This window comes from Poecilia latipinna, unplaced genomic scaffold, assembly GCF_001443285.1.
Source record: "Poecilia latipinna isolate Pla-1442-1.1 unplaced genomic scaffold, P_latipinna-1.0 Scaffold604, whole genome shotgun sequence".
Lineage (NCBI taxonomy): Eukaryota > Metazoa > Chordata > Actinopteri > Cyprinodontiformes > Poeciliidae > Poecilia > Poecilia latipinna.
The window spans coordinates 76,467-103,074 of NW_015113220.1; the positions used below are offsets into that span (position 1 = coordinate 76,467).

Genomic DNA, 26,608 nt, shown 5'->3' on the forward strand with positions numbered 1-26,608 from the left:
GTGCGTGTGTTTAGCATGGTGAAAGGAAGTCATGACAGTAAAACTGATGGATGTGTAGTTATATGCTGTATGTTGCAGTTGTCTGCAGACTGATTGTCCTCTCATGTAACTCTGAATCTTGTTATGTTGGATCTGTGTGCGTCTGCCTGGCGCTCTCTGTGATGTATGGTCTACTTCATGACTTTAGGATGATACAGTCATTTACTTTGAACTGTCCTGTAATTTCTCTTTTGGGTCAAACTTTAAAAATGAAATTGAAAATAAAGATGCACTTTGTAGGCATCTTTATTCTGAGAATTGTGTATAATTCTTAGAATTTAATTATTTGGTAAAGTCCTTGATGTTTACCCAGATTTCTTTTATATGGGTGAGGAGGATAAACTGCAGTATCTCTTTTAGGTATTATGTGTTTCAGTAGATTCAGAATGTTTCAAAAGCTTGGCACTTTTGAAAGAGGATGCTTGATGTTTGAAGGATGTTGATGTTAGGGTTGTTTCTGTCTGCATCTTTGAAACATTTGTTTGTGTGTCTTGTTAACCCATGAGGACATTAAGTGAGACAAAAAGCAAAAATAGAAGAAATCCATTACTAGTAAATACTTTTCTTCCCAATAACTGTGTATTAGCTGTGGGGGCATTAAGTACAGTTGAAGTCTAATACCTTGCATCCACTTTTTGGATGCGTGGTATTGGCATCCAAAAAGTGAATACGTCACACTTGAAAAATGAAATATTTCACACATTGACATGATGGCTGTAATTTAAGATATGTCAATGCTTTAAGATTGATCTTTCATGTCTAACATTTTTAGCACAGCCAACGTGCAACTTTCCAAGACTTTATCTGTAGACAACCTTCACCTGCAGCCACATGTTGCTCGCCTGAGATCAAATGCCCTGTCAAATATTAATCTCTGTATGCTTCAAACATGCTGAGCTCTGCTGGAATAATCCATCCTGGTTATTTTTGCTTTTCAATTTGCAATGCCAAGTTGGAGTCAAGGTAAATCAACAAAACACAAAGAACATCTAACACTGAGCATCCATCTCTTTTCTGTAAAGCAGGACTCGACCCAGCTCACTATGGTGCTTCTCCATTACGAAACCGTGCCAGAGCTGGGACAGGAAGGCAGTGAACCAGAGGGGAAACGGGCCTTTTCCCTCCTGTTTATGTGCACTGGGTCACAGCCAGGCTTCAGTATCTCAACAGGTTTTCCCAAGCACTGATACTAAAATAATATTTTCTACCCGACTATACAGCCAAAACACCAGCTTCATATTTCTTACTTCCTATTTTATGCTTTTTATTTCATAGGCGTTGGGGAAAAAAAAAAAGTTCAGCCAAAATATGGTCAGATGACGTCTTGTTATTGAAATTCTGTCAGCAGAGTCATCAAAACAGTGCAGATAAGGTCTGCAAACGCTCTCTGGCGAGGTCAAAGGTTGTTGGCGCATTCAAGAATAAATAAGAAGAATGTGGCTTTTAATGGCACAAAGCCCATGAATAGCCCCATGTGGCATTCCCAGAGGGACGGACTTGGAACTCCTAACAGATGTTGAAGACCACTGAGGCTGACAATCTCAGGCCAATCTATGGACTGGATGTTCCCACCCCTGGATCTCGCTTCGTGATTGGTTGAGCAGAAATGACTGTTTTCAGTCAACAACTATCATGCCACTGGATAAGTTAGTGGTCAAATGGGAGCAAAGGCTCATTTCACATGTCCTTTTGAGATAAAATTATTCATTTAAGTAAGTACACCCTCTTTAACATTCTGAGAGTTATGGATCAGAACAAAATATATGATTTTTTTTCTCAGAGAGAGGAAACTATAAATCTGGGCAACACAACAAAATATTACACAATATCCTTGTTTATTAACAGAAACATTCACCCTGACTGATCATCAGCAAGAGTGATCAGCTTTATTAGAGAAGAAATGTTGGTAGTTTGCTGTTTCATGAAGCATTCAGGCCTGTGTTCAGGCCAGGCCAAAGAGGAAAACCTTCAGAGCAGCTGCAGTTCTTCCCAGGAGGAGATTCATGGTGAGGTCAATGTTCAGAGAAATTGCAACAAAAAAAAACTCATTTTCAGACTCTTCAGGCTACAGTTTGCATGTTAAAGTTCATGAAAGAATAAAAAAGGACTGAATTAATTATTATTATTATTATTATTATTATTATTATTATTATTATTATTATTATTATTATTATTATTATTATTATTATTATTATTATTATTATTTGTCCAAACAGAATAGCAGAATAGCTCAGGTTTGCAATGCTGCATCAGAACAAATTACAAGACTTCTGTAAAACACAGTGGTGGAGGACTACTGATACGGGCTTGTTCAGCATTCACAGAAACCAGGTAGCTTCTAGTCCCTGAACTCAACATGAACTCCTCTGTTCACCAAACTATTCTTGGATCAAATGTAATTGGTACCTGACCTCTGGACCTGAATCTTGATCCAGACTTGACTGAGCAACAGGACACTGACATCAAAACAACTGCAAACCTGCAAATAAAAGACTGAGAGGGACAAATCATTGTGTTGTGATGACTTAGTTAAAGTTCAGGCTTTAATGTAGAGGAAATATTATGAGACCTTATGAGAGTAGTGCAGAAACACATTTTGCATTTCAGCTCTCATTTTGTTAAATAAATTACCATACAGAAAACTTCTGTCTGAACTCCAAGAATAATGAGTTCACTGACTTTGGACATCAGACCAAAAAGGATGTGTTCGGCACTAATGCACAATGCAACGTCTGGACAGGGGGGGGGGAACACAGCATATCAGCACATATAATCCATTCAAGAGCTGATTTGGGCTTGAAGGAAACATTGTGGTTGTTGAGTCAAGAATGAACTTCTTTGCCTTCCAACGTATTTTGGAGTAATCTTTGATGTCCATGCAACAACAATAGCTTTACCTACTATCAAACATAGTGGTAGAGGAATGATGATTTGGACTGTGTATGCAGGAATAAACCTGTGCAACTTGTAGCTATTGAGTGTACCATGAAATCTTCTATAGATCAAAGGAATATGAAGACAAATTTGAGGCCCAAAAGCAACAAAACAATAATGCATACGATGTAATATCCTGATTCTTCATCTTCTTAAGTTGCATTTATTTACATTTACCCCTACACATGCTTTTCTTAAACTAGAGATGACTAAAGAGCCCTAGGCATACTTCACATCATGGACGTCAGCGCGTACTCAAAGCGGACATCCGGCAGATACATCCGCTCAAAGGTATATTTTTAAGACTGCATACCCTGTGTCACACAGTATACTGCCTGGCGGGAAACGGTGATCACATCAAACTGTTTTGTGCAGGACACTAAACTGATGAGGTTGAGAGTTGGCATAACCAGTCGAAAGGATGCACATCAGCCAGACTTCCACTTTGTGGTGCACAGACTGTCACTTGTGTGTGTAACTAACTCCTCAAACCTCTTAGTATCCTCAAAATGAAGGGAATGAAGGAATCTGTCAAGAGAAATGCAGGCAATTGGTATGCTTACTGACAAAAACTCAACCGTATGCCTGAGTATGTGAGGGCCTTTAGAAGTTCTATCTAATCACTGCTATGCCTCAAAGTATCAAGCTTTCCACACCAAAGAACAGACAAACATGCACAAACAAGTCTGTAAGTTGTGAACCGACCCACAGTCAACAGAGAGAAGACAAAATACAACACAGACAAATCAACCTCCAACAAAGCATCAATTCACCAGTGTTTTGATTCCAAAGTTTCTAACCATCCCAGACGGCATGTGGTGCTTCTAGAGATTGTGTGCTTGACTGTGAGAAAGAATCATGTTGCGACATGTGCTTTGGTATGCTGCGCTGCTCACAGCACACTCAGGTGGGTTTCGTTTTGTTTAATGTGTAACTACCTACATTAATGTGCCAGAGGTGGTCATTAAGCCTGGGATTTATGCAGCTTCTGTTTGCAAAGACTGTAGAAAGAGCAAAAACTGCCCACAGCTACAGGCGTCAAACAGTAAATCATCAACCATCGATTAGGGAATCTTTCCATTTAATGTCAGAAGTTCAAGGTTTCTTGCAGTTGTATCTTTTGTTTACATTCTTTCTATCGGTACACAAGACTTGAGGGATGTAATCTATTCCTACTAACCCATCATAATGAGATTTTATGATCTCAGTTTATCTTATAGCTTAGTGATGAAGGATGTACTTAGATATCAGGTTGGACCTTACCCCAAAGATAGATAAAATTACCTGAGAGAAACACGATGACACTGACAGTAATGAAGATAATAATCAAGAAGACAATAGAGAGAAGTTATTTTTTACTGATCCAGTATAGTTCCATGTTTTGAGAATTACACTGATCAATGGATAAGTGAAAAAGACCTGCTGCCTGTCACAAGTGGTCTCAATCTACAGATGAAGGTGCTGTGATGTGACTCCAGTGAGGTCTGGCATAGACTATCTTCCTTGTATATGAACTTTCACCTATGAGAAGATCCATTTAAAATGTATTTTTGGATTTTTTTAAATTAAAGTTATTTTAAGTAGCTTTAAGTAGCATGTGAATGCTATTACATCACTGCAATAGCATTCACATTATATGTGTTTATATTTTACATTTTTAAATAAACTAATTGTCCAGTCAGTCTTACGTAAGACCACTTTAAACATGTCTTGAGTTTAAAGAGTGGGAAAAGAGGGAAAACCTCACATTTACATGTCACAGACAGTGAAGCAGAATACAAGCAAGGAAGAAAACGGAAAAGAAAAGTAGGAGTTGGGTGGCGCCTACGGAAGAAAAATTGCTGTCTTAAAGATAAACAGAGGGAGGTTTAACTCGTGTCATGGAAAAAGGTTCCTCTTTCTTATGCCTGCATGAAGAAGAAATGTGAGAGATTGCTGAGCAGTAAGGAATCAGCGTTCTTACATAGATGCTGCCGAGATCAGCGTCTATGTAATGACCTAAAAACATGACAATGGGTTCATGACAATGACTTTTTTATGCTTCATAAGTTAATGTGTCACGTTTTTACTGACATGCATTTGAAATTCAAAGTTCTCTATGCTGTGACTGTGACCAAGCCAACCTGGCTCAAATCACCATTTTCTTTTAAAAGTTAAACTTAAGTCAAGTTTAGCTTGCTGGTGCATCACTTCTGTAATAAAGTAAAATATTAATACCAACTCATATCAATTGCCACAAATATGTGTGGTAATCTAAATAAATTTTGAATACGGTTTACATCTTAAAACTCAGTATTTTGCTCTCAATGAACCAGGCTTTGTTTTTATTATTCTAAATAATGTGCACTGATGGCTTTTCACACCTAGAAAACTTGTAACAAACAGCCAATAATAAGTTGTATTCCTAGGGATATAACTTATACCTAAGAATAGGGATAAGACACATCAGCCTCTCAGTGTATGGAGATAATTGAAAGTTTTATAAAAACAGTTTATAGCCTTCAGAATCTTTAAATCATTTATCATTTTAAAGTTGTCCCCCCCCCCTTTTTGTGTAGATGAACTGAAAGTATACCCTGATTCAATTCCAGCATGTTACAGAACAGAACATTATCAAAAGTATTTGTTCTACCAAGATGTCATTTTCTGCACAGCTAACTTTGGATCCCCTCTCAGCATCTCAACGAATATTTCCAAAACTACTTGGTAAGATTTTGTGTTTTTGCAGTGAAGACATCAGGATGTGAACATTTCTTCATTAACAACTGAATATTTTAGTTGTCATCCTGATTTTTTCACATGTATCTAACAAAGTTTCTGTCTTTTCTAGTTGTTAAAAATGTTTGTCATTACAAAGTCAAACCCAAACTCTATTGATTCACTATGTTTATTATATCAAGCCTCTTGGCCTTTACTGCACTTCCTTTACTCCAGGGTCCAACTTTAGATTTGTCAAGTGGCCTATTATTCCCTTTAGGTTTAACTTCTCACGACAGGAAGGCTTGTTGTTGAATGCACACGTTCAAGTAGTACTTCACGGAGACAAGCACATTCAGGAACAACATAAGTCGATGTGTGCTTACGTCAATGAGTCGATGTGTGCTTACGTCAATGAGTAAAGACATTACCGGAAATGCACAGTTAACTTTTCCTGTAGCAGCCACTTCTAAAGCAGGGCTTCCTACTCTGAGCGTCAGCCATTCTGTGACATCATAAGCATTGCTGCATTTCTGTAAGGCTCCATAGAACTCTGCAGATTAATACCAATGAGTTCATATTGCACTACAGCAAATCTTGCTTATCTAGATAGCTAATCTACCTTCATGGTAAAGGTTTATGCAGTTTAACAAAGGAGTCTAACAAGTTTAACAAGTTTAAACTTGGAGGCAGCATCCCTGGAGTTCTGTGTTTGTGATTTATATTTAAGGGAAGCACCGAGAACCAGTTTGGGAACAGACAGGGACAGCTGCAGAACAGCTGGAAATAATAGCGCTGTCACACAGATCCAGTGAGAGAAAAGTTAAACACTCATCAGATAGCGCAAGATGTACATCACATCCATCACGTGAGCAAAATAAATGCTCTGGAACTGAAAAAAGACTAAACTAAAACAGAAAACAGAAAGAGAACCATAAAGTCCCAAAACAATATTTTCCATATCGCTTTAAGACAAGCTAATAAAGGCAAAATGAATTTAAGTGTGTCAGGGAGTGAACATACTAAATGACTGGCAAAGCAAATAAAACGACCAAAAGCTGGCTTTTCATTTTTACATATGAATATACACTAAAGTAAACAACAGTTACATATTAGGTTAAATGTTTTTATGGAAGTCCCCAAGTCATTGAACCCCTGCAGCTCACATTTCCAGACTGGTCTCAACAAGCTTCACTTCAACCATCAGCATTTAAGGAATACTACAATTCTGATTCTGAAGCTCACATCATAGCTTTGCTAGCTTTACATCAGGCTCATATCAGACAGAATGCAACATTACAACATATTTATAGGCAAATAGTAACCACTGACACATTAAATCATAGAAGACAGGTTAAAATATTTAGCAAGAACACCTGTGGTTAATTTGTTCATGATTTGGCTGATTTCGCAAAGAAAAGCTGAGCAAAGCAAGATATCTTGTGGGGTTCCTCAAGGCGTTATTCTCCAGCCACTTTTATTTAATATTTCTACACCCCATGCAATGAGTAAAAGTATCTACTCAAAGTGAGTTGAGTGGATATTATAGCTTAAATGATGAGTCTGAGTGTAGTTTTGGTTTAAGAACTTAATTTTAACAACAACCTTCTGGTCTATAATAAAATCAGTCTAACATGACCATAGAAAACACTAGTGGTGCACCGATTCATCAGCCAGCCAACTCATCAGTGCCGATTAATTTTGGGAAATAGATTTTTACATGTAAAGACGATCTTATCTACCTCGGCAAAGGTCTAAAAATTAACCAGTGTCTTCTGCTCTCCTGTGAGAGAGGTTTGGCTGATTGACTGGCCCACCAGGTCATGTCTGCACATTTACAGTTAACAATAGTTTCCCCACTGTTGCCAATTCAGTAACGTTCTTGCTATTTTGAGCAACAGTCCAGGCAAAAAAAAATTGGTATTGGTCAAAATTGGAATCGGCAGGTAAGGCTTTTTAAAAAATCGGTAATCGGAGATTGGCCAGAAAACTGCAACTGGTGAACCTCTAGAAAACACATCTAAGATGAAGATATCTCTGTCACGAAAACAACTGAAAACTGAGCCGATATTTAAAATCAGTGCACTAGTTTTCAGATAATTAATTAAGATATTATAACAAGTATGGTTGTTCTTTTACAAAATATAAGAAGAATAGCAGTCTAGTTTACATGTTCTATTATAGATTACATCTCACAGAATGGTTCTGGGTTTGAAAAGATAACAGAAAACAGAACCTTGATCCCTGGTGTCAATGCCCTCTTCACACATGACCATGCCTCCAGTCATCATATGAGATACTGCACGTTTTTACAGCCTCATACAGGGGGTTGAGCAAGAGCTGGAGCTTTGAAGATTCTTTAAACTTACTGAAACCAGAGTTCAACTGCTGAAGAGATCTAGCAAATCATGACAAAATATGCAACAACCAAAACTTGTTGCTGTTTCTAACATCTTAATTTCACATTCCTGTTGCATCACAAGTTTATCTCTAACAGAGTTAAATATCAGTTCATCCTTTAGAAGCTGAGGACTGTGGTAGTGTCAAGCTTTCTGTCAGGCTTTCCCAAACATAATAAGCTGCAGCACCAGAATGGGTTTCTGAGATGTTCAGGAAACAGAAAGCCAACAGCTTCTTTGTGCTGTTTTTAATCCTACATGCTCATCTTTCAGACAGCAGCATCGATAACAGGTGGCTATAATCACAGTGGAACAGCAAGGTCATAATTACATTATTCATGGACAAATCCATTCTCTCTCACTCAGTCACACACACATGCACACACACGCAAACACACAAACACTCACACAAATTCCCCATTATGACCTTTTCCTGTCTAACTCCTGTCAGTCTTCTACTGTGTACAGCTTTAGACCAAAGAGATATGCAGAAAAATGAATTATGTGAATTAGCAAGATCTTGGTAAATCTATACCAAAAAAGAATTTAGTTATTCCAAAATCACTTTTTATGTGTTTGGGTTCACTGGGCCAGCTTTCACTCATTCAGCTGCTGATTTGAGGTGATTTTTGTCTTGATTTTAAAACTAGTTCAGAAGACCCACAGCATGATGCAACCACCACCATGTTTGACAACAGATAGTGTTGTTCGGTTTAAGTCTTATGCGGATAAAAGTTTCTCCAGAATACATTCAGTTTTCCTTGCAAAAAAGAAGTCATTATGGCTTCAGTAAAGAAAGGTAACCAACAAGAGTCACTTTGGCCTTGATAAGGAAAAAAAGAAGGAAAAAAAAAACATTATAGAACTTTGAGCATTTTTTAATTACAAATTTAGGTGATTCAGGTGTATCTACATTTCCACCCACTGGGGATTGAAGAAAATGTATTAATATGTAATTATTTCAGACAGGAATAAAATAGTTTTTTTTACTTTGCTTTGTTTTTTTAAACCATTCAAAGCCTAAATCTGATAAGCAATTCACTCAGAGGACGTAAGCTCAAGGCTGGGATTCACATCTTATTTTGGAAATCCAGACTACTTTTTCATTTGGCAGTTGGAAATCTAAGTCAGTAAGGATCACATATGGGGTTCTCAAGGCTGTGTTCTTGGTTCACTTCACAGAAAATTATGACACCTATGATCAAATGCTGATAACATGCAACTTTATGTATCTGCACCACCGCCCCTCCATTAAAGTTGGATTCTGTGCACTATGTGAGCAAATGGGTCAGCATTTCTTCCAATTCCATACACAGTTCGAAATCAGTACTGAACCAACTTCACTAGGCCAAAACACCAAAGAGCATGAAGAAGAAACGTTAGTGTAATTATGGGATATAGTATTAACAACTCCGTTACTAAATTATTGTATTACTGTCTTAGAAACATAATGAGAATAAACTGAAAAGAATAAACAGGACACAGAAAAACAAATCCATGCTTTCAATATCAATGTGTTTCATCAACCAAATCAGGCAGCTCAGAGTATTCAAAAACCAAGACTGGGACATAGAAAATGAATCATATTTCACTAGTTTTTAAGTCATCATGGCCCTTAATTGTAAAACATTACAAGTTTAAAATCAGTGACATTTATCATGTTTGTTGGATGTTACCTATCAAGACCCGTAAAACCATTAGACAAACGTGATGACTCTGGATCCAGAACACACAGAGACATAATTTAACATCTATGCTCCTCAGCTCTGGAATCAACCCACTGAAAACTCGAGATGTACAGAGAGTGGTTGATTTTTTAAAAAGGGGACTCAAAAATCTTATTGTTTATCAGAGTTCCCAAAAAAGGTCAAACAATACTTCATGTCTGAGGAATGATTCTGTTTTAACATGCAGTCAACCTTTACTGTCATTTCATGAGATTATTTTTTCTCTTTAATTTCATTTTCTATCCATCCATTCCTCTGAGTTGCCTTGTGAATGAATGTTCCAAGTAAAGTAGACTAGCATCTGTTTTTCTTATTACTATAGCATAGAAATATACCTTTTAATATTTTTGCAGCTGTAGATCTTATTTATTTATTTATTTATTTATTTATTTATTTATTTATTTATTTATTATTAGCTGCAAATAGCTCTTATTACATACCCATTATACCATGGGTAATGAAAAAAATAGTAAAAGCTTAAATTAAATATTTAGCAATATATAATTCTATGAAGCTAAGAGCAGAGGAGATTTCCCCCAACAGTTATTGTAGTCATATTAACTTGGACCACTGCTCTTTTGTTTGACTTGTGTGGGTTGTTTCCCCTCGTCACAGCAGGAAACAACTTCTTTTCTTTCTTTCTGTAGGTGTCATTAGCACTTACAGTAAGTTCAGTAATAACTAAATGTGAGAAAATGAGCCTAAGGAAATGCAGCAGATGAAAGGACAGAGTGTGCTTGTGTTGAAGTTGCTGCTACAAAGGTTGCTGGTTCAACTCCATGTCTTCACGGTCTCACCCCAGGACTGACACTGACAGTAAGCTGAAACTACTCACAGGTTTTGGAGCTCATGTCCACGCCGTCCTTCGAACTGAACTCTTTCAACAGGGACACGTACAGTATGCCGAAGGAGTTCTGGATCCCGAACACCGAGCCGTTGCACCACATGGATGCCAGCATGACCACCCAGCCCCAGCCGCCCTCGGGGTGGACGAACTCGACCTCCGCCGCCGCAGGAGGAGAGGCTTTCTCCACCAAGTCCACCTTACACTCTCCGTTCTCCTTCTTCTCCTCCTCCGCATTCTTCTCCTCCGCAGGGACGTCTCCGGCGGTAGTGTCTTTGTTGTCACTTTCCGTCACATTGTTCCCCTCTGTCATTGTTTCTCTTGAAGATGAAGCAGCTTAGAGAAGGAAAAAGTTGGAGGAGTTTCTCACGGAGGCTCAGGGAGATGAAAGTGAAGTTGTCGGAACAATAATGGGCCGCTCTGGGTCAAGGTGAGGTTGCGTTCATTGAGATATGGCTGTGGTTCCTGAGGTTCTGCTAACAGAGAGGGTAATAACTGTCAAAAAGCTGCTGTGGCAAAATTATAAATAGACATCGTCGAGGGGCGGGGCTCCGGGGCACCCCGCAGCTCATTGGATGCTGAGGGCCACGCATTGCATCAGAGGAGTCACATTTCTAACTCTGCAGAGTTCTGGAGAAACGAGACGTCCCGTTTGATTATCAATATTACAGAATTCCACAGAGGAAACTGATCCGGCATCAGGAACTTCTACTTTACTTACCAGTATCCCCAAAACAACTGGAAAGGATCCAAGCAAAGTTGTTGGCCCCTGGCAGATTTTATTTTTTTTTCAACCAAAAGCATCACATCAATAATCAAATCTTAAGGATAGTCTGAATAAATCCAAAATTCAGCTTTCAAATGATAATTTCTTTTAGGGCTGCAACTTATAATTTTAGCAATCAATCATTCAATCAATTATTCTGAAGATTAATTGATTAATCAGATAAAAAAGATGGCACATTCTAGAGAGTTTTCATTTAACTCCTTCAGCCTTTTTCATACAATATTTGAAAGATGCATTAAAAGATGCAAAGAAACTTGTTTTTTTTTTAAAATACAAAAATAAACATTCCAATATAGACTGAAACACAGTTAACAGTGGTTCATGTTATGAGTCAGGAAACTAATTCATTTCGTTAACTCACAGAACCTGTTTTCAGTCATTGTATTTTATATTTTAAGTTTTTAAAGTGTTGTAATTTCCGGACTGCTACTTTTTCTCTAACGCTTTGAACTCTGCGATGCGGTTAATATTCAGATTTTTACCAGCGGGTTTAGAAAGGCTGGACAAACATCATTACCTTTCATTTACTATATAAATGAAAGGTATACCTGCTGAAACTCTATTTTCAAAAAGTACTTTTGATCTGACCAACAGGCCTCATCCGAATCCATATTCTAATTTAATGAATATATGACTACGGCATTAGTCATTTACCGAACAAATCTGAAAGGTAATTTTTTGAAGATTGGAATCTGCTGACTAAAGTGTTATACAAAGAACATTTTTGTCAGCAATTCTGTCCAAATATTGTGAGTCTTTGTAGCACTGTAATTTGTGTTACAATATTGAACAATATGAAGTTTTAGAAATTCAATTTGCAAGCTAGAAACAATTTACAGTAATGAATAACAATTTAGAAACAAAGCCAACCAGACATCTGTGAAAAGTTGATAAAATAAGTCGAAGTAGTTTGGTCCTCCATAAAATCTAGGCTAGACCATTTTTTATTTATTTACTTTTTTGTTAATTTTATTGCTTTTGTCAAATCTTTTCTCTTTTTTTGCAATATAAGAACCAAATGTTGACTCCATGTACTAAAAGAAAAAGTCCCAATTTGGAGTAAGTGTTTGGAACTTTACTGTTAAGGTTGAAATATCTGAGTCAAAGCAATAAATACACAAGATTAATTGAGTAAGTAAATAGTACAGCATCAGTAAGACAAATCTGCCTTTTGAATCAAACACCACCAGTCATGCAGGTCACATGATGTAGAGGACGGTGCTCCGATCAGATAAGACCAAAACTGAACTTTATGGCTGCACTGCACACACCGACGCCACTGTGAACATGGTGGTATTGGCAGCATCATTCTGAGGGGATGATTTTCCACCAGCAGGAGAAGGGAATCTGGTCTGAATTGGTGATTGCCAAATAAAATATAAACTTGTCAGAACATCTCTTGGAGGTTGGAAAAGAATCTTAAATCTATAAACTACTTACAAGACAAATAACTAGTGCATACTGCTTACCCTTTTCTAATTTCAGTCTGTCCATACATATACAGGAAGCATTAATCTGGAACACTTGTTGGGAACAGTTTTAGAATATTTTCCTTTCCATAAAATGAACTGAACACAGGGAATGCGCTTCCATCTGTCCAGGGATCAAAGGTCGGAATCAGTTTGAAAAGCAAACCCTCCATATTAATTTGAAAGTACGTGTCATCATTGATAAACCAGAACTTAATTTCCTGCTGATGCATGTTGCAAATGAGTGTGAAAAGCCTCCAGACTGCTCCATCTGCAGTGAGTAGACACTGTTGTTTACTGTCCTGATTTATTCAGGAAGCTGCATCTAATTTTTAGTCTAATTGTTGATAGCTGCCAGCAGAAATACTGAAATGTATTTATTTCCCATATAACACTTTTCCAAACATGTACTTATCTGAACTGTTGATACAATGGTGCTTTGACCATTTTATCATTAACACTTTAAAAAAAATCAATAATATTCTCCAAGTGAAAAATTATTGTTGACCAAAATGGCGGTTTCAGAAATGGGTGACATGGCTGTCTGCCCAGACACCTGGGGAGAAACAAGACAGATTTTAAAATAATGCAAGTTGTGCCCTGAAGAAGTTTACTACTGCGTGTGTCCATTAAGGGGCCAACAGGCGCCTTCCTGTGGTGTGCAGGGGGATCGTGTTGCTGAACTCCATGATTAGCTGGTGATAGAAAATTCTGTATCTGATTGAAAGCTTTTGTTTTAACACTAAGTTTAAGGGGTATTTCATATTTATGAATCTACACAGTATTTGACCATCTCTGGTTCAAAATCTTAAATACTTAATACTGGTCAGACCTCAAGAAATTCTTAAAAATATTTTTTAAAGCTTCATTACACTAGGACTATTTTAGATTGAGATTTGCACTATTGTGCTTCAACGTTGACCTGGAATCTTTGGCACTGTCATTTAGGAGCAGCGAGCATGGGTTGGAAACTATTGGGTTCCGAATAAAATTACAAAGTCTAAAAGTTGAGATTTTTTTATTTATTTATTTATTTTCCTTTTAAATGATGTAGACAAAAAAAACTGACTGAAATGTTTCTACAACGTGATAACTAGGAGATGTTGGAACGTTCTCTGACTTCCTGAAAGTCACATGAAAAAGGACCCACATATGGGTCTGCAGTGGACTGGAGGCTGCTCACATGCCAGGAGGCCCTGAAGGCAACACATGAGCTGATGTCCATGAATCCACCTCCATGGCTTCAGCTCTCCACTTTGGCCACTTTAGGTTCCTGATCTTCATCAACCACCTCCCCTTTCCTCTTCCTCAGGCCCTTCATCTTTCTCGTTCTCAGCTTGGACAGATCCTGTTTCTGCATGTGCACCCGGCCAAACGAGGTTCCAAAAACATCATGGGAAATGTTCTTCTTCTTCTTTGGCTGTAGTAATAAAAACAACAACAACAACAAAAAACAGGTGTTTTATCATCAGAACTGTCAAGCTGGACAAGGTTTTCATTTTACACTGCATAGTAAGGTGCCCTCTACCACCATCTTGAGGACATTTACAGACATTACACATAAAAACGTCTTAAAACATTTTAGTTCTTAGAACTGAATTAAGTACTTTGGCTGCTTTTATATATATATATATATATATATATATATATAGTGTTGCCATGGATTGTGTTATCTTGTATCTTGTCTACTGTTGTGGTAACAAAGGGAAGTCAAATTTTGAAATTATGTATTACTACAATTGAATTGTTCCCCAATTATTGGCTTTGCCCCAATAAAGTAAGTTTAAATGGAGTTATACTTTAATTAATCATATTTTTTGCTCATTAGTAGAAAGAATCCTGTTCTTCTGAAAAATTTTGCCACTGTATCAAAAATGGCATTGAGTAATTTTCCTTGTATCGATGCCAAGTGTGAAATATTAGTACCATAACAACCGTACAGTGACCCGGAGAAGCTTTAGTAATTCTGGGAGACATTTCCTACATCCACAACTAAAACTAATCTGAACAGTAAAGATTTTCAAATTTAAGGTAAAAATTACAACATAATGTACAAGACAAAAATGTAACTTGTGAGTGAACAGAACAGGAAGTGCTTTTATTTTGGCATTTTTAGCAGGAAGTGTCTTTGAAATGTTGTAGCTATCTTAGCAGCAAGAGATTATTATTTTGTTCTGAAATGATTCAGTCATTAAACAGTGTTCAGATCATTATTATGAAGCTACAGCTAACATGAACAGATGGTTCCAAGTCATTAATGTCCAATAATTCACCAATTACTAATAACCAATACGTTCAGAGTAAAACGTGCAGCTGCTGCAGTCTGCAGCTAACATACCAGCTTCCTGTCACTCTTCATCACACCAGATAAAAACTACAATGAAGACTTCAGTCTCAGACCACAAGACAAAGTCAAGTCTTCAGAACCAGAGTCTAAAGTGGGTCTCAAGTCTTAAGTTTACAATAATTTTTTAAATAGATCATCTGCTCTCTGATGCTTTAATCCACTGAGATGCCTGCTGTATGTTGTCATTAGCAGCAGCAAGCAGTCAGGTTTACCTTCAGGGCTTTGGGCTGCCTGTGAGCCAGCTTGTACAGGTCGTCTGACGCCAGATGTGTTCTTCTCATGACAAAGTCGAACGATGGGCCGATCTCTTCCAGCTCAATCCTGGGCGTGCGACACCCAGACTTCTTCAACAGACACCTGCAGCCCCACAATGACACGCCTGTTACTGCAGAGCCTCTGGTATACTAAAAACTACTAAAAACTGAACTTCCTTCACTTCTCACAATATACATCTCAATCTTGTTCTCACTTGCTTTATTTCTTAAATCCAAACAGCCAATATCAGATTTGTCTCCATCTACTAGCAGTTCAAGCAAATATGAGAATATAAATTCAATCAGGAAAAAACACAAAATAAGATCATTTTAAAACCACAAATTAGACACTAAATGCTTAGATACTTTTTATTTTGTGTGATTATAGTAAATAATTAAATGTTAGATAATGCATCCAAATTCCTGATGTCCGTTGGGATGACCTCTTAACTTATAATCCTACAATTTAATGTCGGAAAATATTTTCAAAATAACTTCAAATACTGACATCATTTTATAGTCTACCATGAACATAAATGTATATTTTTGATGGATACATCACACCTTCCCTGCTATAGTTTCATACCCATGTTCATTTTTTCTGTTGTTAAGAGTCTGAACTTCATTGTCATAGGTTAATAAGAAACTAATCAGCAAAATGTAATTTACATTTATAATGTAAATTACAAATTCCATAAGTTTTTTTAATGGTTTAAACCCAGAAAAAGAGTCACGTCGACTACAGAGTGCGTGGCATCTGAAGGGATTAAGGAACATGTCCTTTACTTGCCTGTAACTGCGCATATAAATTTTTCCTTCCAGGGTGGTGAAGTGCAGAACATGCTCCAAACCTGCCAGACGCACTGCAGGCACCGTGGGGCCTCTGAAGAAGTCTGACAGACAAACAAATACATCAGCAGAGCAGCTGCATGGCAGTAATGAGCTCCAGTCCCTCAGTGATCTCTGCATACCTATGAGCAGACTCTTTAGTCGTTTGTAATCGTTGTCTGTATCAAAAATTTCTCCAGCAAATATGAGCATGGGTTTGGTTCCTTCAGGAAACTTGCTGGTCTGGAACCAAACAAAGACACAGTGTTTTTATTAGGATCTGTTTCTGAGGCTGGAGCTGTTATCTTAGGACAAGAACTGAAAAAATATTGTCATATTGATACAATCCATTTCTACCAGGTTGTATGTGTTTCTAGCAGAAGAAGCTGGATGTTTGACCCAGCAGAAGGTGAACCTGGTTCACCGAAGCTTTACTGAACTCCTCTTTCGTTAGACATTTTCCATAAACATTTTACTTATAACACTTCAGTCACAGACATTGAAAATCACAACTAGAGCTGCAACTAATGATTACTTAAGTAATCAATTAATAACATAAAAATAAGAAATTGGCACATTCTGCATATTTTTCAATTAACCACTTAAGCCTTTTTATACAATTTTGAAAATGCAAATAAACAAATAATTAAACTTCTTATTTAAACATGGGATAAAATGTATTCCCTAAAATGCCATAATCTGATCTTGCATTAGCCATGCTATTGATCACATGTAACAAAAGATACATCTGCAGTTAAATAATTCTTCTAACATCAACATGTGAAAAGCTCAACTTATCAATACAATGTAGATCTGTTAAGTATTCTCTAGATTAAATGATTAACAACTGGACAGCAAAAGGTGCTTAGAAGGAAATTGTGTGTTTCTTTTAAAGCAGTTGAACCAGGTGAAGCTAAAACAATGGTACTTCTAGATAAAATATATTTATAGACAAAGGTGTATTTATCATAATTCAAAATGTGCATTTTTTTGGTAAACATTTGACTTAATTGTTGTTCTTTCAGTAAATGGCTTTTTTTTCCAGTTAATGATTAAATCAATGACTGAATTAGTTGACTTTTTATTTCAATAGTCAATTAATCATGACTAATCATCTCTGCCCTAATCACCACCTGTCCATGGTAAACCCAACCAAACCATTACCTTGATCTGACTCAGAGAGATAAACTTCTCAATTCCGAGTTCAAACATGTCCAGGACATGGAAATCAAACATTCGACCTGCAAAGTATGAAAAAAAAAGAGAGACCATCCTCAGTCAATGCAAACAAACACATCTCACACACTGAATAATGGTGCCAGCTTTACTTTCATGCTGCAGACTCATGGAGAGTTATCTCCAAGTAGCAGATGATCAGGATTTACCAAATATGAAGTTGTTGGGTCGTTTCTTGTTGTGGGAGCCGAACAGAAACAGAGAGCAGTCTGATTTCTTGGAGAAAAACTCCTGAAAAGGGACCAGCAAGGAACACTGGAAATACAGCAACTCAAACTGTAAAAGAAGCAAGTCAGATAACCATGACACTGACTTACCAAGGATGTGGAGTCCTCAAAAGGCCGAGTAATGTTCTTTCTGGAAATAACACACAACAGTACCTCCATTTAGAATATAGATATATATACCTGTTGAATAAGTCATAAGAGTGTTGATTTGTCATAATGTGCAACTATAATTACTGCAGGATGTTTAACTAACTTAAACCATTGCCAACTGCAGAAACATTTACAATGCGTTTGTGTGACTTTTGATTCCATTTCCTTATTTGTTCAAGAATGTCAGTATTGTCAAAGTCTAACTCTGGATCAGCAGACGGTTTTCAAGTTGTAAAAACATAACATGTTTTAGCCTTGAAATTAATTGCGGGACTTTAATCAAGTTAATTACAGAGTCTAGGATTAGATAATCAGATTTTAACCTAACTATATGTAGCTAAAAATAAACAACATTTTCAGTTCAAGAATCCACTTTGCTGCTAAATTATTATATAGATAAACAGAGATATTTATTGCTTCTAATCTTTTATTTATGTTTTTCAACCATCAGATTGGTACAAAGGGATATTCTACCCATTCAGATATTCAGATTTCACGTATTTCAGGTCATTCATGGAAAAACAACAATAGATGTGGATTAGATTCAACAAGCATTAAAAAAAATCAGCCTACACATACTAATACTCCTAAATGTGTTGAATCTGTCACAAATAAGCTCTTAGGTTCACTTACTTTTTATACAGCACAGCATTTGGTTTCTTCAAGGAATACTACAAAAAAGAAAACACTTTTGTGAGATTACATAATATTTTGTCAGGTTTTTTTTTCAAAGCTCACTAATCTGACAAAAAAGACAATACTGAGATCCACCTTTATGTGCTTACTATTCTTTCTCCCTGTAATGAAAATGTGTCAGCCACATAGAGGTAACACTACAAGCAATGGCATAATTTTGCACGTTGTTTTCCCCATCTAGTTTTGAAGCGAGTTATACATATGAAACTAAACAGAAAAACACAGCGTTTCTTAATAACTTCATCAGTAGCAGCTTACTATGTCTTTGAGGGCTGTAGTGACGATCTGACTGGTGTTTCCTCCTTTCATGATCATGGTGTTCTTCACATCCTCAATTAGTTTGGGCGCTCTGCTCTCCAAGAAACGCTTTGACCGCTTTGTTTTCGGTTTTCTGAGGAAACCAAGAAAAGGCAAAAGGTAAACCACTAGAGCTACATTACGGTTATGGCAGAGAGGCAGTGGTGTTTTAAGACATTTAAAATCCGTAATTGTATAGTACTTATAGGAAAAGAGTTTAAAAACATGACATTTTGTATTTAAATAAGCTACTTATTTGAAATTTGTCAGCTAAACGTTTGAGAAAAATTATTTTAGAAACTGAGAAAGACCAGGTCATTGTTATGCTCATAGACGCCTGATGAACGCTGGTCAGTAAGGGTTTCTCTATGCTAACTGCTGGCTTTGTGTTGACATGTGTTACAAACACAAAACTTGTGTCACTGTGGAAACCGTTTGCCTAGACGTTAATTATGACAGCAATCTTGACAGAAAGTCATCAGATAGTCACCAGATACCCGTGTACATGTGACTACTTAAGTAATACCAGTAATACCAATACGAGTTTCGGTTCGATATTACAGACTTTAAAGATTAGAGAACATTCATGAGTGTGGGCTTAAAATTCCATTACCGTGAAAACAACCGTCTCTAATACAGCAAGAGTTAGTTAGCTAACTAGCGAGCACGCAGGTTAGTGTAAGTTTTCTTTCAAGCAAATATTACATGAACGTCTAAAAAATAGACATTTAAACCCAGAAGCTTCCTATAAAACAGTTATCATAGTTTACTTACACTATTCCGTCTAACTGCGTCATTTTTTTAGACTTTATTACTGTCGTTCAGCAGTGCTGCGCTCGTGCTGCTCTTATATCCACGTGAAGCTTCGCACCGGAAGACAACAGGAAGTGCTTCTTCTTTGCTCATATGTTTGGTTAATATCGCTGTATGTGTTACTGCCACCCACAGTCACAACTCTGACACTGCAGTTCAGATCCTTCTGTCAAGTTATACCAAAAAGATCAGAGATGTTTTATCAGAAAAGAGTGAACAATTCACATTCTGTCCGTCAGAGGGCGACATGATCCTTCTCATTAAAACGCTGGGAATCGCGCAGTTGGTATCGCTGGTGTCTTCCAGCTTCAGTGCAATTCACAACACCTCATCTCAAGCCACTTAGCACAAAAAAAAGTTAATTAAAATGCATTCATTCTAACAGATCCTATTTATCAACCGGTTAATTAAGTTTAGTTAAAGTTTTCTAAGGAAACCCATCAGATTGCATTGAATCGTGGGCTAGCAGCATTCAGTCCTCCTGAACCAGCATGTACTGACAGTAGACAATCGTTTGTGTTGTGTTGTCTTTACAGGAATTCCTCATACCGAGCATGCTTGTGGCGACAGCAAGGAAGAAAAACTCCCCTTTAACAGGAAGAAACCTCCAGCAGAACCAGAACTTGGTGCAGTGCAAGCAGTCATCTGCCACAGCTGAGTGGGGTACTTCTATCAGTACTTCTGATAGAAGTACTTTCTAGAAGTACTTTCTGCCCATGAAAAGTAAAACTGTGCAGGATTGTGAGAACGATTAGCAGCATCATCTCAGCTAAGGCTTTCCTTCAGGAAGATACCACAGCCAAACAAAACAGACCAGGTGTAGGTTCTACAGAGAAGAAAAAGTCAGTCCAAAAACATGACCATTAGGCTAACTGGATCAGTGGTGCACTGCTAGCCCCTCTTAAAAATACTATTTGGGCTAGATAAACTAAATAATTCAGTTCAAAAGCATAGAGTCTTCAAGACATAAATGTAAAACCAAATAAAATGTTCCAAGTATTTTTAAGCTGTGTCACTCCAAAATTTTAACTAGCCTAGCCATCCCTATGAAATTTTTCTGGGGTACCACTGTAAAATATGTCAAAATGGATTAATAATCTGAAACAACAAATCCATTTCAAAAACCTGAACAAAAAGATTGATGTCGAGTGGCCTACTGATTCTGGACCTCAGGCTGATCAAGATGCTGTGGTGGGACCTTCAGAGAGCCAGAAAGATGCCTATATGGACTAAAGCTAGTTTATAGTTTACTCAGAGAACCCAAGTAGATCACACATAAATCTTTACTTTTGAATATTGTATTGGGCCAACTTGGTCAACCCTCCCTTCTGATCAGATTTTGTTAGATACCACAGTAATATGCCATGCTCTAGCTGAAAATTTTAACTTAAGCTGATAAAGTTCCACATATATGAAAACAAGCAGAGTCAGTGCACATGTAAATATCTTTTATTGAAGCATCAAGCTCATAGCACAGATATATTTAGCACATCTTGACCATCCAAAGAACAGCTAAAGAAATTAGAACAGCAAAGTGTCTCCTTCAGTACATCCTGACAGATCCAGATAACTGCACCCTCTAAACCCCAGAGGGGGAAATCACTCCAACTTTAAGGAGTGGAGAGTCATTTTTATTTATTCACAAGAGTTATTCAGCTTTAAAAAAAAAAAAGAAATAAAAAGATAAAAAGTCATCCCTTAACTTCTGAACAAACTAGTTTGGGGAAACCGCTTTAACATTTGAACACAAAAGAGGAAATGAAAAATTGGTCCGCAGCAGAAATACAAAATGCTTTGTATAAAATTTTCTGATTATTTTACTGTAACAATGCATTGACTTCACTGTATAAAAAGAAAACAAAATGGCAATGATCCCCAAAAAGTAGCATTAAGATGTCCTTAATCCCACAGCAGCTGTTGGGAAGTCTGAAGAGTGAGGGGTAGGAAATCCCTCCAACCTGCTCCAAGAACTTCCCCGCAGCTTTAAGATAAACTATAACTTAACTGAACCTGTGAAAGTATCGAAAAGAAAATAAAACCCTTTAACGTGTCAGGATGCAGCAGCTTCTATGTGTGCTTCTAGCTGGAAGGTGAAGCACAAACAAAACGAGGAAGAGGTGGCATTAGGCTGTCAAGCAACATGGTACTAGAAGTCACATGCACCACAGTGTCACAGGACGTCCCCCTCAGCGGACAAAAGACCAGCCATCCAAACAAAGAAAACTGCTAGGAAGTCCTATTTTCAACTGATTCAAAAGTTAGGGGGAGAGACAATCAATTTAATAAAATGGCAGTTTAGGCAGGAGTTATATGTGGAATGATCCGGGTTCACCCTGGCATGCTCAGACTGGTGGGCCTCTATTGTGCTTTTACAGATTTCTGTATGGGGCGGAAAGAGACAGAGAGGACGGACACAGAGCAAAAAAAAAACAAAACGCTTTGCTGTTCAACTGAGTTAAATGTGTCAGTTTGAAAGCATTGAAAGCATTTAACACGGTAGCAGCCAGGATGGTCGGCTCCATGGTCTGCAAGGACTGGAAAACGTTTGGTCAGCAGAGGGCATTGTGACTGCGCCGGCTGCTCTCCTGGAGTCGGACATTCAGCTCAAACGCGCTCCAGGCTGTTCTCCATGGAAACAGACATTCAGATCACATCAGCCCAACGAGGGCAAATTGTGAAGAAAAAATAAAAAAGCTGATACCAAGAAACTGGAAAATGAAGTGATGCTTTATGGCCCAGCAAAGCAGAGATCCACTGCTGTAGTGCTCAGTACAGCAACGAAAAGTATCACGCAACTTCAGGATAAACTCAAAACATCCCGACCGAGTCAAAAGATCTGAGAGTTTGGAAGGTCAATACGTCTTAAGTGAGCGGGAAGAGAGTGGAAGACCGCTGAGCCCTGAAGAGGCAGGCCGGTCTGAGCGTGCCAGGGCCCTGCTCTAGTGCGGGCGGAAACCCTGTCTGTGGAGGATGAGGGGGGAGACCTGCAGGAAGGGACCGGTGTACTGGGTGCCGAAGGACAGCCTGGAACAGAGCGCGATTAATTCCTCTACATGCACCTCAGGATCACAGCAAGAGTGAGCTAGAATATCGAGACAGTGAGAAGAGCTTTCATGCAAGAGACTTAAGTCACAGTTACGACAACGCAAACAACTCAAACTGGAGGGTAAACTCAGGGCGAGGCGGGCAGGCGCCGAGCAGGTGGAGAGGGGCGAGGATGTGGCGCCCGAGTGACGGCGGCAGCCGCCACCAACTTTCTTTTTGCGCCTCTTCTTCATCCTCAACCCTCAGCTCTGCTGGTTCTGCTGGCGGTTCTTGGCGTAGCTTGTAAAGACGAAATTGTAATCATTGAACTGAGCCAACTGGCGGTCGAGGCGCTTGTAGCCCTCGAGTTTCTGGGGGGAAGAGAAGACACTGCGACACTTGGAGCTCTGTGGAAGGGGGGGAAATAAAAAAAAAGGGAAAAATTGAGTGAAAATATACAAAGAAACAAAGAGCAATTAAACTATATACACAATTGATTTATACTTGATGGACCACTAGGGGTGCATGTAGCATTCCAAAGTATAGAGCATTTTCTTGTGCAGCCTCACAGTTCTGGAACACATTGCCAATCGATATGTTGCCATGTACAGACTTCTGTAAGTTTTCTGGTATCGTAAAACTGTGGCTCCTTCTGCATCAAGTTTATTCACATAAAATATGCTCAAAATAACCGTTAATATTTACTCATATTTATCTGTGTTTAGATGGGGTACTGTTTTTATTTTGTTCTTATGGTTTGTACAATGAGATTATTTTATTTGTCCCCAGGTTTTGTATTGTTACATGTTGAATTTTAATACTACTGTATGTTTTAATGCTACTACAGATGGTAGTTATAACCTGGTACAGTACATCTCTCCTTCAGTGGACAATGCATGTTGTACACTGTCCCATTTTAAATAAACTCAATTAAACCAGAACTTGCTTTTAATAATGATGGGACTGACCTGATTATATAAAGATAAAACCAGGAATTTACATACTGTATTAATAGTGTCCACACAACATGATGTTATCACTCCCATGCTTTAGTTGGGATGGCCTTTGAGGCTTGGAAGAGTCCCACAGTTTTTCCTCTAACATGAGGATTTGCTTCATGTTCACATATTTGACTGTTTGACCACAGGACAACTAGCCAAATATAAAACTTTATTCTGAGTGCATAAACTATGGCAGCATTTATCTGCCACAGCTTAAAAAATTTCAGGAGTAGCATCTCACTATGAGGAGACGTAAAAGTCAATAAAAACAAAACTGGTTAAAAAAGAGAAACTTATGAGATTTACATGTTGCTAAAACTAATTTTCTGGCTGCTACTGGGTGATATTTTTATTCCCTTTTCTAAAGACTTCTGTGATTGTAGTCTGGCATTTATACATTTTGGCTAATATTTGTACTTCTTGATAAGAGTAATGATCGAAAAAAGGAAAAATACATTAGAAAACATTAAGTTTTTCATACTTCAAACTTGAGACTGAAAGTGCAGTATAACATAAAAGCCAGTATTTAACAATTCTTCAGTTTAAGTTTGCTTTAAGTATTTAAAAATTAAAGTGAGATATTTGTTTTTGCAACTTAAATTTTTTTTCCAATTACTTCAAAGTAGGGAATAAAAGTAATGTTTGAATTGTACTGCATATTAAATAATTAAAGGTTTTCTTATCAAAATATGAATTAGTTGTTTTTACCAGCATTTTCATCTTTTGTACAAGCTTAAGTAGCTAAAACAGCACAGGACAATTTTTTTATTCGATTAATTAGAATAATCACCACATTACTCAATTACTAAAATAGTACTTTACTTTGTTTTAATCTAACCAAGTAAGTTGTTCAAGAATAAATTCTAATTTTCAACAATGACCTGTTTAGAAAAGAGCCCTATTTTCAACAATATGTCAATATACCTGGATGGAAATCCAACCTGTTGGGTTTTTAATGTGCCTCCAGATGACATGAGCTGTCAACTGAAGTTAATTAAACAGACTGAAACGACATTACAGCTGCACACACCTGGTTGACAAAAAGTGTAGTCACAAATTTTCCTGGCTTGAACACATCAACGACCTTCCTGATCAGATCGTCGTAGGACGTCTGGGAGAGGTTGGTCTCGAAGCTGACGTAGGAGAACTCTGGCTCCGGGGTGATGTGGATGGTCCAGTAAGTTCCCTACAAGAAAAAACACAACAACGTTACCGACGCGCTCGCATCCGTCGGCGCAGAGGACGGTGATGTCGCAACTCACATCAGTCTTCATTCCGTTCATTGAGTATCCACAAGGGTTGAACATTGTGGCGTCGATCACAGAACCTGGTATCAGGTCACGAATTCCACTCCTCTGAGGGCAGAATGGGAGGAGACGGTTAGGACTGGGGATGCACCGATCTGCTGTTTTCACGTATGGTGCCGATATCTGAGGTTTACTTCTCGGCCATACTGATCCCACACAGAAAAACTACTGAAAAACTTGAAGGGTTTCTTTTAAATACAAATGCATAAATGTACTGAATTACAAATTTATTTAATAACTCTGCATCAGTACAGCACACTTAAATGCATAACAGTTACAAAAGCTTGGTAAACGTGTAAAAACAACTTCAATTTATTCAGTCAGTGCAGGTAGGAGAATGACAGCCAATGGAAAAGAAATAAAGAAACTGATAATAGGTTGGCTACCTTGGCTTAACATGTTCAGAATAAACCTAAAAATTTTTTTTTTTTCAAATGGTTCACAAAGTGCAATTAGGAATTCTAAGTATAATGATTGAATAGATCTGCCTTTCTGACTTTGGCACCGATGACCAATCTGGAAATTTTCAATACTGGGACCAATACAAATATTAAAGAGGTAATATTATGCATTTTTCAGGCCATTTTATAGCACAATCAAGTAATTGTGATATCTTTTGCTGTTCTTACAAAAATGCTATATTTATCAAATACATCTTAAAAAATTTGACTTTGATATTTCATGCCTTGCAATTGGGTCTCTGTCTTTAAAAACTTCTCTTTCTGAAACTCCTCCTTCAGGAAGTCATACCATTGTTCCTACATTAACCTTTTAACAACATTTTTACCAGTGTTACATTGAGAAGTAGCTTGTATGAGTTCAGCAATTGTGCAGTTCCACCAGGTGTTTGCTAATTGCTGCTGCTAGTCTGAAGGAACTGAGTGGGGTAGGACTGCTCTGTGAGGCTAAAGATGAGAAACTGCAGTTCTGAGGAGGAGCTGCGTCTCAAAGGCGGAGCTAGGTCCATCCAGGTGTTTTTTCAGAGATTGCCATGGAGATTAAAGGATTTCTCAAACATGCATGAGAGAATCAAGGCAATACTGCAGATTACGTTTTAAATGAGGGAATATTATGATAACATGACGTAAAGCTCAAACAAGCTTATCTTGTATAATACTGCACCTTTAACATCAGATCGGTGCATCTCTAATTAGAACTGTTCCCCCGTCGCTCCAAACAGCCACTGCTGCTTTAGGTTACTTACACGAGTGACCTCACTTGCGGAAACACCGTCTTTCATGTAGAACTGGTCCATAATGGCTGGGTCGAGGTCGCTCATCAAAACTTCCAGCGTCTGATCAGCCTTCTTGTTCTCCCAGTACTCCGGCAGATCCAGGGTGAACAGGTACCTGCAGGGCAACGGAGCGGTCAGGACGATCCACAGGGGAGGGGCCTGACACCTCTGAATGTGCTGCCATTAAAGGAACAAAGCCCCAGGGACACACCTCAGCCATCTGGTGGCATTACCGTATTTTCCGCACTATAAGGCGCACCGGATTATAAGGCGCACCTTCAATGAATGGCCTATTTTA

The 26,608-nt window shown here is 37.9% G+C and overlaps 3 protein-coding genes across 3 annotated transcripts in view; all 3 read right to left on the minus strand.

Annotated features, from left to right (window-relative positions):
- slc16a10 (solute carrier family 16 member 10) overlaps positions 1–11,153 on the minus strand; it is a 35,636-nt gene extending 24,483 nt beyond the window's left edge. The window contains exon 1 of the mRNA XM_015042847.1: positions 10,632–11,153. Coding sequence (XP_014898333.1) covers positions 10,632–10,953 — 322 coding nt within the window. The 5' untranslated portion in view covers positions 10,954–11,153. The remainder of the gene's footprint in view (positions 1–10,631) is intronic.
- A 2,750-nt stretch (positions 11,154–13,903) lies between these two features.
- On the minus strand, positions 13,904–19,846 carry rpf2 (ribosome production factor 2 homolog). Its single transcript, XM_015042850.1, has 10 exons — positions 19,706–19,846; positions 18,893–19,025; positions 18,572–18,609; positions 17,879–17,918; positions 17,711–17,792; positions 17,490–17,566; positions 16,469–16,568; positions 16,288–16,390; positions 15,456–15,600; positions 13,904–14,316 (listed from the first exon to the last, which is right to left on the minus strand). The coding sequence occupies exons 1-10, from the start codon at positions 19,726–19,728 to the stop codon at positions 14,140–14,142; spliced, it is 918 nt and encodes a 305-aa protein (XP_014898336.1). The 5' UTR covers positions 19,729–19,846; the 3' UTR covers positions 13,904–14,139.
- Positions 19,847–23,002: 3,156 nt separating this feature from the next.
- amd1 (adenosylmethionine decarboxylase 1) overlaps positions 23,003–26,608 on the minus strand; it is a 16,569-nt gene continuing 12,963 nt past the window's right edge. The window contains exons 6-9 of the mRNA XM_015042849.1: positions 26,281–26,425; positions 25,032–25,124; positions 24,800–24,955; positions 23,003–23,175 (exon numbers count right to left, since the gene is read on the minus strand). Of these exons, the coding sequence (XP_014898335.1) occupies positions 23,032–23,175; positions 24,800–24,955; positions 25,032–25,124; positions 26,281–26,425 (538 nt within the window). The 3' untranslated portion in view covers positions 23,003–23,031. The remainder of the gene's footprint in view (positions 23,176–24,799; positions 24,956–25,031; positions 25,125–26,280; positions 26,426–26,608) is intronic.

Bases quoted from the DNA above. Each gene is read 5' to 3' on its own strand.
- rpf2 (XM_015042850.1), bottom strand. From the start codon at position 19,728: ATGACGCAGTTAGACGGAATAGT. The intron at 17,919-18,571 runs GTAAGTGAACCT...TGTTATTTCCAG, and splicing joins AATGCTGTGCTGTATAAAAA to AAAGAACATTACTCGGCCTT. The intron at 14,317-15,455 runs GTAAACCTGACT...TTATTACTACAG, and splicing joins GGCAGCCCAAAGCCCTGAAG to CCAAAGAAGAAGAAGAACAT.